The 12,268-nt window shown below is 35.5% G+C and overlaps 1 protein-coding gene across 5 annotated transcripts in view; it reads left to right on the forward strand.

Moving 5' to 3' along the window:
• The window catches only part of ARAP2 (ArfGAP with RhoGAP domain, ankyrin repeat and PH domain 2), a 209,698-nt gene that overhangs the window by 36,789 nt on the left and 160,641 nt on the right, over window positions 1–12,268 (forward strand). For all 5 annotated transcript variants that reach the window (XM_047855319.1, XM_047855320.1, XM_047855318.1 and 2 more), the window contains exons 3-6: window positions 1,572–1,630; window positions 2,739–2,815; window positions 3,542–3,633; window positions 5,308–5,661. In XM_047855319.1, coding sequence (XP_047711275.1) covers window positions 1,572–1,630; window positions 2,739–2,815; window positions 3,542–3,633; window positions 5,308–5,661 — 582 coding nt within the window. The remainder of the gene's footprint in view (window positions 1–1,571; window positions 1,631–2,738; window positions 2,816–3,541; window positions 3,634–5,307; window positions 5,662–12,268) is intronic.

A 12,268-nucleotide genomic window follows, 5' to 3' on the forward strand; every position in this document is an offset into this window, starting at 1 on the left:
AGTCAGCCTTCAACATTATTTAGGATGTAGGTTTTTCATAAATGCCTTTCATTAGGTTGAGGAAGTTTTCTTCTGTTCCTAGTTTACTGAGAGTCTTTGTCATTAATAGATGTTGGATTTTGTCAGTTGGTTTTCCTGGATCTGTTGTCATGAGACTGTGATTTTTCTCTTTTATTTTCTTAATTTGGTGAATTACATTGATTTTTCTCATGTTAAACCAACTTTGCTCTCCTGGAATAAATCTCATCTGGATATATATATATATATATATATTTTTTTTTTAATGGGTTGTTGGATTTGATTTGCTAATATATTGCTAATTAGTTTTGCATCTAAATTCATGAGGACAATTTATTTAATAGTTATCTGTAGTTTTGTTTTTGACTGGCTTTGTGTCTGTAATACTGACCTTATAGAATGAATTGGGAAATAGTCTCTCCTTCCCTGTTTTCTGAAAAAGTTCATGTAGAATTGGTATTATTTCATTCTGAAATGTTTGGTGTAATTCATCAGTGAAATGGCTTGGCCTAGAGTGTTTTGCAGGTAGGTGACTACTAAATTGAATTTCTCTAATAGATCTAGGGATATTAAGATTTTTCTATTCTGTATCATATTTGGTAATTTATGTCTCAAAAATATTTCCATTTCATCTAAGTTGTTGGATTTATTGAAATAAAGTTTTTCTCAATAATCTATAATTATCCCTTTAATATTTGTAGGAATTGTACTGGTGTCTTCTCTTTCATGCTGATATCGGTAGTTTGTCTCTTTTGTCTTTTATTTTCCTTCCCTGAGGTTTATCAATTTGATTGATCATTTTGAATAACCAGCTTTAGTTAAAATGATTTTAAACTTTATCCATATTTTATTTCATTAGTTTCTGGTTTTTTTTTTGTTTTTTTTTTTTTTATCCTTGTTTGTAGTTATTTGGGCAGATACAAATTTCAGAGACCCTAAAGACACTGTCCTGATTCTTACACTTAGATGGAAAAATAGAACTCATTTGTATAGTAATGGGTATTCATTACATCTGTTTACACAGTGTTTTCTTCTCTCATTGCTATTAGGCTGTATTCTAATTAATTACCTGTAATCTTTCTCTCCCAAGGCAGCAAATATTTTTAAGGAAAGGTCTTATATATTTTCATACTACGCTTATAGAGCCGACAAATTTTTGACTCAATTTTGTAATTGTAAAGTTTAATGACAAAAAAACCCCTAATAAATAATGACTTCTAATTAGAAAATTAGTGTCTCACAGGGGTATGTCTAGCAGTTTTGAAAATCCAACGTACATACTAGCATTGGGAGAATATATTCATTTACTTTTTTAAAGTATAAATGTGAGAAGCAAATGCTTGTAAAATCTAGTAAAATCTCCTTAAGACTATTTAGAAAAACACATCTGTGGAATTTAGCCATTCTGTTTAATTAGAATCAAATTTATTTTTGAATATTGGTTTTTCTACCCAGAAGAATGGAATGTATGTCTGTATCCTTTACTCAGTCTCATAGTTTACCAATTTTTGTTTATCTGTTTTAATTTATCTATTTTTCCCCTTTGCTTTAAGCTATTTCCGTGAGAGAAGAAACATTGCTACCTCAACTGGAAAGTCTGTGACACAGGAAAGTGAGTCTCAGCATGTAAAGTCTTTGTAAATTAGCACTCATATGACAGTCTTAAATGTGTGAAAATCGTGATCTAGAAAGTAGGCCCCCTGTGTAATAGGGAATGATGGGAATAACTATCTGCTAGGGTTCATAATACTTCAGATGCATTTAAAGATGAGTGAATAAAAGACAGTCATATGTACTCAGACTCTTGGAAATCTTCAGATACTGATGTAAAAAGAATTTTTTTTTCTTTTTTTTTTTTTTTTTTTGCACCGGGCTTCATTTATCAGTAGCCACAGTCGAAGGCATTTAACTAAATTAAGTGGTTTCTGACATTCTGAGCTATAGGACCTGGATTTACGGAAAGTAATTTTGCTATGGTAACGGGAAAGGGCTGACATTACTTTGGTAAATTGATCATTGACAGAGGCTTTTCTTTCTTTTTGAAAATTCTGCTTATATATGTTCAGGAACATTCTTCTTAACAATAAGGTGGAAAACACTTGGTTACTGACCCTTTAAAAGTTTTTTTTGTCATAACAGAGAATGAAAGTGTTAGGAATTCTTTCTTGTGGATGGGTGTAACACAAGGACAGTGGAAAATCTCTTGAAATAACTTATTTACAAGTGTATTAGTGGCTGTGGTGTTAGATTATATTAAGTAGATTCTGGTGTTTTGAGTGATACAGCGTCTAGTTGTTATGTTAGTGAACTTTTAATTATTCATTGGAAATTACAATAGATCTAACACTAACTTTATGCCATTAATACTGTATTCTTATTTAGGAATTAACATTATAAATGGCATCATATGTGGGAAATGTGCTTAGTTATATTAATGTGGATCTTAGAGGGTAGCAAGGCCATATATGACACATCACACTTTCAGAAACAGTGAGTAATATGCCTTGGTTGGGAAGTGAGAGGCATATACAGTGAGTGCTACACCAAGAAGCCATGGGACGAGTTGCTTTGGAGGTGAATATTATAAGCATAATTTTGGACTCTCAGAGAATAAAGCTTAAATTGTGATATTACTATAAAATTATTAAGTGCATACCTTTTTAAAAAATGTTTCACATTATTTATATCTTTTCATTCTCATCCTATAATTTCCCCAAAAGATTCAAAGGAGGAAAATTCATCTTCCATTTTTCCTTATGGAGAGACCTTTCTCTTCCAGAGACTAGAAAATTCCAAGGTTAGTCCCATACATTTTTATTTTTTTTTCCATTTTCAAGTCTTTGCTCTTCTGCCTATATTTCCCTCTTCGTTTCCTTTAAAGTGTTTGGAGAATGAGTTATATTGAAGCAGGACATTGGTAGTCAGTAAAATTCTTTTAAGTAAAATCATGTTGAATGTGTATCTTTAAATATATATCACAAAAATACATTCAATTTCAGGAATACAGGAGGGGGGATTTCTGAATTTTCCAAAAAATAAGTTACTTTAAAGACAAACCCCCAAAGAAAGCAAAAGCAGGCAAACAGAACCCCCCTATATTTTGCTTTTTGCTTATACCCAAATATCTACTTCTAACATATCTTCATATCTTCATTATTTAATTTATCACTTAGTCTTTCTTTCTTCTCAAGTACTTGTGCTCTTTTGATTATTTTATTTCTTCGTCAGGATAAAACAGAAGTTGGAAGACAAAAAGTGGGAAATTAAAAGTAAATAAATTTTGTTCTTGGTTGGCATCTTCTGTTTTTCCTGGATGAAATGATGCATTATTAATGATTTAAATATCTTGAAAAAGACATCGAGAGGCTATTTTTAGTATAGTCTCTCTAAGTTTTTACTGAAAATTGATCTAAGCAGTTAGATATTTATGTAATAAAACTAAGCTCACATTGTGGATATTTGGAAAATATTGCTGTCCTAAAAAATGTATGTATATAATATATGTGTATATTTTTTTTAATAGAAGAGATCTATAAAGAATGAATTTTGGACCCATGAAGAAACACTCAAAGGGGAAACAACTACTGAAAAAAACTCTTTTCTTGTGAAATCAAGGTATGAGGTCATGATTGATGATGATTAATTCTTTTGCATATAATGTTATGCAGTGTTGACTTCTTGCTCATATTATGTTTCTAAGAAAATAGTTTACATTAGTAAGTTCAAATCTTTCTCATTCTAGATGTTTCAGTAATGGCATTTACTTTATTAAAAAAATTTTTTTTTAGTTTGTTTAGAGCACAAGCGGGGCAGGGGCAGAGAGAAGGAGAGACAGAATCCCAAGCAGGTTCTGTGCCATCACGCAGAGCCCAGCGTGGGGCTCGAACTCACGAACGTGAGATCACAATCTGAGCTGAGATCAAGAGTCGGACACTTAACCGACTACACCACCCAGGAACCCTGAATAATGGCACTTATTTTAATAATTGAACTTAGAGTCTGTAAATCCGGTGTATAGTGATATTTTGCAGCAGATTATGTTAGTCCTTTCCTAATTGAAATCACTCTTCCCATCCTAAAGTGGGAAATATGTGGTGCCCACAATTGTGTGTTAAAGATGGGAAGTTATGTTAATATGAAGGAGAAAGAGGAAGCGCAAAAAAAAAAAAATTACTATCTAAGGTGCAGAATTTTTACAAATGTAATACATCCTTTTTTACTGGAAGTTCATCATTGACAAGTGGCTTGACAGTTTACCCAGTTATTTGGATCACTCATGAAATTAAGCAGTTTGTGAGGCACCAACTTAAATTTTAGTTTTCTCAACTTTATTAGGACTTAGTGTCCTGCATAATTACCTGATGTTCATTTTATATATTCAATTTTATCCTTTCCTTTCCAAGTCTGATAATGTTGTGGGTTTTCTTAAGTTGAAACTAAATAATTGAGGATCTTCAGTTAGCATTTGATATGTATGTATTATAATGCAAAATGTGGAAGGGGCCAGGTTAAATCATTCTTTAAGGAAGTGAGTTTTTAGGACACTGTGTCCAAAAGGATGTAATTTGACTCCTACACATATCTATTTCATTGATTAGCAAAAACTTCTTTGTAATGAGTTTTATTATACATAAATGGCTGAGTGAACCTATTTTGTCATTCCTTAAATCTGTAGAAATATGCTTAGCTATTATGAATGTGTTCTGGTGAATATTATAGGTTACACAGCTTTTACCTTCTGATTGTATCCTGACTCTTTCTCATTTCTTAGCTAACAGTGTGGTGAAGTTTTCGCTCATTAGTGTTACAAAATAATACTAAAGCTCTTGGAATTGAATCGCGGAGAGCCAGAGAGGAGCAACAGGTTTCGAAGTGAGATCTCCAAATAGATGAGTTAGTGGTTCATGAATGTTACTCAGGGACTACAAGTTGGAATGGCTATTTAATGCTGTTGGTGATGGTGTTAAATTACGAGGCAGGGAATGTGGTTAGTCTTTACCCTTAGTACCAGTCTGCACCCACCCCCACCCCCACCCAAATAAACAGATCAGATTAATGACACAAGAAAAATTATACTACTTTCAGCAGTGTTCAAATATATCTTAGGGTAATAAGAGATTTCTGTTTTTCTGGAAGAGTTTTAGAACTTATCAGATGGGTTAATGGAGCTCTTAAGAGCTTTCTGACTTTAAATTTCTGTGCAGTTTGTTGTTTATAAATTTCAAAAGTAATCAGTGGCTCAAATACATATGGTATTTTGAAATGTTAACACAGTTTGTTTCCATTTAGCATATATGATAACAGGAAGGAGAATATAAGCGAAGACAAAGCAGAAGATATTTGGATACCTCGAGAGGACAAAGTTAATTTTCCAGTAGACTCTGCTTCAGAATCAGAATATTCAACAGTAGAAGAATGCTTTCAGAGTTTAAGAAGAAAAAATTCAAAGGCATCTAAATCTAGGACTCAAAAAGCATTGAATTTGGACCCTGTTAATAGGCACAGTTATCCGTTAAGCTCAACAAGTGGAAATGCTGAGTCCTCAATCGTTTCCTCAAATGCAATATCTCCCTATGCCTGTTTTTATGGGTCCTCTGCAAGGAAGGTTAAATCCGGATGGCTAGACAAACTCTCCCCTCAAGGGTATGTAGTTTTTCATTTTTTTTTCCCATAAGTAGCATATTTTCAGCAGTTCAAGTTTATCCATTTCTAAACCTGCTAGGTTGTTGCTACTCTCCACCCCTCCCCTACCCCTACGCACACAGATACAGTTTTTAGGGGTTTTCAGTACACTTTTGCAAATGCTGTTCTTTAGACATAAGGAGGAACATGTGCAGTGTATTATGTGGAATGCTGGGTTAAGATTCTGAATAGCAGATTGAAATCGAAAGTTGCAATTTCACATCTAGATCCTTAATGTTAGTTTCTAACTTTACCCTAAAATGCACTGTGTCCCAATTTATCGCAAAGAAAAACAATACAGATTGAGTTGGTATTACTAGGCCCACACTGTTTGGCTTTTGCTCATATTATAACAGTGTTCTGTTTGGGAATACAAGTCTTAATTGTAGTTAGAGAAAGTATGTCATTGTTAGATTTCAGGCTTCACTGGTATAGATACATTGTTTTGATTTTTGTATGTTGCACAGAAGGTCAGAGTCCCTTGAATATTATACTTTTAAAACAGATTTATCATTTTAGATGTTTACAAAGAGACTTCTGTCCCTTAAGGGTTATACAGTACTCAGAAATATTTGGGGAGGGATTGCGTTTAATTAGAATTGTTTTCTGGCATCCTGATTTTTTAATGTCCTTTTGAAATATTTACTTGAAATGTTCCTCATGAATTACTAAATTATTTTGGGATTAAATCTCTCATGTTTAAGTAGTGAATGTGGTGAGTCCTTGCAATATGCTGGTTTTCTTTACTATTCCCCCCAAAATGAGCATCATTTCTAGAAAGCCTTGGACCTAAAATAAATTTTATTAGCAAAAAGTTACTAGAAGAAACATTAGTTGATTAGCGGGAGCAGGTTTTAATTTCTTAAGAAAGTGAAAAAAAAAACAACACTTTTATGGTTAGTAATTATATATTTAATGCTTTCTATCATCGCATCCTTTTAGCAAATTAGATGTTGAATAACCTAATTTAGCAAATTACAGTACTTCTTAGTATCAGTTATCCTGTTTCCTTTCTGGTTATTTAAGGTAACAAAGTAATCAACTGTGCCTACTTTTCATCAGTCATCAGTACTATTGATAGTCTAATAGCAAAGGTAGGAGTAAGCATTCAAAAGTACACATTGGTGGAATGAAACAGTGAGTTTGAATATTCTCGAATCTTTCATTTCTGTAAAATTAAGGTGTTTAGGGTGATTCTAGTGCTCTCTCCAAACAAATACCACCAGAAGAGTTAGCGGACTCTGGGTACAGAGCCCCCAGCAGCTGTGGTTTCCTTTTCCTGCCTACTCTCTGGTGGTACCTTGCTCTCTGCAGGGTTGTTATGTTTATGCTCCGGGCACACTGAGAAAGCTTCCCCATTATTGTCCACCCCTGGGACAGTTAGAACATTTTTCCTCTCACTCTGTCAGAACTCTGGCTTTCCATCCTTTCTATTCTGAATCCGCCTAAGGTCAGATGCTGTAAGTTGTCTAGATTTATGTTTTTCCATTTTAGGGGAAATAATTGAGTTTTCTGGCTTAACAGTTTTTCTCCTGGATACCAGGATGAATAGAGATGGGAAATTAAACAAAGAACTTTCTATATCACCAAGAGATTAAACTCTTTTATATGATTTTATTGTTATGACTTGAAAAGAAGTATATGTTACTGGCTTAGAAGCATGTGTTATTTATTAGATCAGAAGTAGAATCTCTTAATTTCTGCTTTTCATAATTGGATTCTGTATTCTGTTGTGAGAGTGTTTAAAATGCTCATTAATTAGACAAAGTGATGCCTACCCACTCCTTATTTATTAAATAAAGGTTATGAGCTTTATTTAACTCGTGGCCACATGTCTCTTTGGAGCAGTTAGCACTGCTGTAGATGGCATTCTGAATTCCAGAGAGGAGGGATCAGCAAACTTTTTCTGTAAACGGTCAAATAATAAATATTTTAATCTTTATAGCCTCTGTGGGGTCTCCGAGAAGAATCAGCAACTCAACAGTTGTAGCATGACAGCAGGCATAGAGAATATGCAGACCAGTGATTGAGGCTGTGTTTCAATAAAGACTTTATTTATAAACACATATTTGGCCTGTGGGCCATATTAGCATAAAGCAGATTAGATATTTGGCTAAAATCTTATACCAGCTTCTTCTGTCTCTCCTAGGCCCCAAGTAGAAAATTATAACCTGAAACTTTCTGTTATTTTAATCAATATAGAAGTCATAAGAAGCAAGAACTCACTTTGGCGACCTTGACACTTACTGTTCTTTATGACTGGAATGTCCTTTTCCACAGAGCATCGTGACTTGTGTACCCTTCCTCGAGTTCTTGCTGTAATGTCTCCTTTGCATTGAGGCCCTCTTCCCCAACACCCCATCACTCCCTTCGTTACTTTATTAAAAACAAATAGCCACACTCAGTTGTCCTTCTCCAAACAGTGTTTGAAACTGTTCTCAGTCATGAGGGACGTTAAACAAAATTGTCAAATTTGTAATCTGGATTTATTTCACATGATTGAGTATCTGTTTTTGCAATGGAAATGCCAGTTCTGCATCAGTGCACGGTATGTGAAAGCTGCCTAGTACTTAGGAAGAAAGTAAGTGTGTACCATCATGCAACTAAAGAAATAGTAAAACATTCACAGTTGAGCTTAAAATATGAACATTCACTAACTCTTTGAATGATTTAATTATACTATAGACTGATAGTATCAATTTCAAAAATTATATGGAAAAAAACTTAACAAAATGTAGAATGTGGGTGTATATTTGTGTTTCAGACAAGTCAAGCAGATGATAAACTTAATTAAATGGTACTTGTTTTTAAAAAAACTCACTGGGTTTTGAGGATAAAAAAAAAGTCTCACTCCCCTTTCTTAACTGTAACTAATAAGCTCAAGCTCTTTTTTTTTTTTTAAGTTTTTTAAATCAAAAATAATTTTTTTAATGTTTATTTTTCAGAGAGTGAGGCAGAGCGTGAGTGGGGGAGGGGCAGAGAGAGAGGGAGACATAGAATCCCAAGCAGGCTCCAGGCTCTGAGCTGTCTGCACAGAGCTGGATGTGGGGCTCGAACTCCCGAGCTATGAGATCATGACCTGTGAGATCATGACCTGAACCAAAGTCATGCTTAACTGACTGAGCCACCCAGGCACCCATGATAAGCTCAAGCTCTTCCCTCAGTCTGAGTTGATGTAAATATGGAAGACTGGATACGGTTTATTGCAGCATTTCCCAAGTATGTGACTCAGAGGAAGAATCCTGCCAGTTGCTTTAAGGAAAAGACAACATGGTGAATGTGCTGTACCCTTGCTAGGAGGTACACATAGTGAAAGATCTAAGCATTATCTGCAATAATGAAACCTTTTTGACATTTTTAACTTGCTGTTTTCTAAAGATATTTGTATGTTCAGTATAATGCACCAACATTTTTATAAAAATTGCAATGGATCTTGAATTCATATTTTACTAGGAAATATGTTTTATGACTTTCTTTCTTACTCAGCTAAATTCCTCTTTAAAAAAAATGTTAACTTTTTAACCTTTGAGAGGCATGGTGTGGGAATCTGAGCCTAGGACAGCAGAAGCAGAACATGTGAGGCTAACTCAGCAAATCGAACATATAATATGCTTAAGAATTTGTGGAGGAATACAGGGGTACCTGGGTGGCTCAGCTGATTGAGTGCCCGACTCTTGGTTTCAGCTCAAGTCATGATCTCTCATGGTTTGTGGGGTTGAGCCACGCCGGGCTCTGCATTGACAGTGTGGAGTCTGCTTGGGATTCTCTTTTTGACTCTCCCCCCCCCCCCCCCCCGCCTCGGGTTTTCTCCCTCTCCCTCTCCCTCTCAATAAATAACTAAATTAATTAATAAACTGAAAAGATAATTTGTGGAGGAATACAAAAACACCCATGATGTATGTGTTCCTTGCCTTCTTTATGTCTTTCATTAGGGCAGAAAAAAAGGAAGTAAATAAAAATAAAACCTAAATGCCGAGTATAGTTGGTACAGAAAGGTCCTCAGAGTACAGAATTGTGAGGTTATGGGGAGGTTGAGAAAACATTTCTTCAAAGATCTAGGAATGAGAAGTGGCAGTTCAGTTGGCCTTTGGAAAATAGATGAGATTTTAACTAGCGTTTTTTAGAAGAAATACTTTTCTGGATAGAGGGAGTGAAAAGGCACCAACATAGATGATACCCGGGGTACTGAAGTCTATGGGATGGATAGCTGTGATTAGCTGGGTTATTTTATGGAAGATGTGAGTAAGCCTCTAGAACAAGGAGGTAGAAATTGCCAGTGGATTGCGTGTTCAGGTTGAATAGAGAACTGAGGAAAATGGAAAAGCCAATGGTCAAATACCAAGAAAAGATCAAACCCCAGACAGTAGTTGGGAGTCAGACCACTCAGAAGCCAGTAATCCAGGACTTGGTGGGAGATGAGAGCTTATTACTCTTGGTGCCTTTGTCAGTGACTGATGTCGCAGTGTGTGCCCAGTGTGTCCAAGGCTACTTTAGTGGAGCGATTCCTCACCCTGGTACACAAGTGTGGGTGTGCCTCACATTTCCTGGGAATGCTGACCTCTGGCCTTTCAGTGAAAGCAAATGTAGTGCAAAGTTGACAAGTCTCTATCTGACCAAGATGTTATGTACCAATCACTGTGTTGAACTTAAAGTTGAATCTTAGATCTTTGATAAAAAGTATCTAGTTGACCATTTCTCAAATCATACTTTGTTTGTAAAGACTGTCCCAAGCAAATAAAAAGCCTCAATGTTTTATTTGTAGTTTAAGGAAACAATTTCTGAGTTTTAGTATTTATTAAATAACATGACTAATTTCTTTTAATCCATCTAGTGGCAGACAAATGAGTGAGGGTGTTGGAATCAGAAAGAAATTAGAGTTGTAAGCTATCTGTTGTTCATTTGCTATGTGACTCAATGTCTCAGGACCTCCATTTCCCACATAAAAGTGTAAGGTCAAGACTCCCTCTGTGGGCTCAGTTGGAAAAGTAGGTAACATTGGGCCTGACAACTGGGGCTCAATAAACCAGTTTCCTTTCTCTTTAGAAGAGTATCACTTTATTTCAGACCTCTGGTAATGTTAGTGAAAGTGAGTTCTAGTCAGTTCTTACCTTGGAAAATAGGATGTAAGGAAACCATGTGTTCACATTAAACTTACAAAACATTAACATTTTTTTCTTAATATTTATTTATTTTTGAGAGAGAGAGAGAGACAGAGTGTGAGCCTTGGGAGGGGCAGAGAGAGAGGGAGACACAGAATCCGAAGCAGTCTCCAGGCTCTGAGCTGTCAGCACAGACCTGGATGGCAGGGCTCGAACCCATGAACCACAAGATCATGACCTGAGCTGAAAGAAGTTGGACCCTTAACCAATTGAGCCACCCAGGCGCCCCCACATTAAACTTTAAAAAAAAAGTTTCTGGTGATTATAAAAGCATGTGGTTTAAAGTGTCAGTTCTATGTGGCTTGTTAAAAAACACATAGCAATTTTCCTCCCCTCCCACATCATCACAAGAGACTGCTACTTTGAACTCTTTTTGTAGTTTCTTTTGGTATTTACTTTGTATTTATTAATAATGTTTAAAAAGAAAATTTTTTTTTTTACAAAATTTTTTTTGAGTAGTCTCCATGCCCAGTGTGGGCCTTGAACTCACAACCCTGAGATCAAGAGTTGCATGCTCTACAGACTGAGCCAGCCAGGTGCCCCTATCTTAATAATATTTTTATGCTATTTTTTCCCCTTTCACTTTTCAGTGTTAGGGATTATCTCTTGAGGTACTACCATATAGTATAATGTTTATTCAATATTTTTTAATGTTTATTTTTGAGAGAGAAGGGGGGGAGAGAGAGTGAGCACACATATACACACTTATGTGTGGTGAGGGGAGGAGCAAAGCGGGGGCTCAGAGACTGATGTGGGGCTTGAACTCACAAATTGCAAGATCATGACCTGAGCTGAGGTCAGATGCTTAACTGACTGAGCCATCCAGGCGCCCTTAATGTTTATCCATTTTTATCTCTGTCCCCCACCCCTTCTTCTGGCAAAGACACAGTTCTTGTCTATCATCCATTTAATGCAGTTGTATAAAATATTTAGATTATTTCTGTATTTAGTTTTATACTCTTGTGACTATAAATGCTCATATGGGAGGCTCTGTAACATAGGATTAATTTTTCTTTCATTTGTGATCTTTAGTTTTCCTTGGAATTTAAAACTTTTGATTTTTTAACTTGGGTTTTTTTTTTTTTTTTAATCTCATTCATCTCAAATTTCTTCCTAAGAACTATAAATCTGTGAAGTAACCAAAATACATATCAATTTCATCATCTCACAGTCTCCTAAGGAATTCTGTTTAGTTTGGGCTGGTGGTTCTCCAGTCCTGCTACACAATTAGCTGGTTAGCATTCTGTGGTCCTCTTGATTATTGTCCTAGGGATTCTCTATGCGCCGTGTTTTTGTCTTTCCTCAATATCCAATTGTCATGGTCTCACCACCAGCATACCCACCCATGCTCCTTGGAGCTTCCTCAGAAACAATGGGTAGGGGAGACAGTTTCTGAGACTTTGCATTTT

This window comes from Prionailurus viverrinus, chromosome B1 (genome assembly GCF_022837055.1).
Source record: "Prionailurus viverrinus isolate Anna chromosome B1, UM_Priviv_1.0, whole genome shotgun sequence".
Taxonomy (NCBI): Eukaryota; Metazoa; Chordata; class Mammalia; order Carnivora; family Felidae; genus Prionailurus; species Prionailurus viverrinus.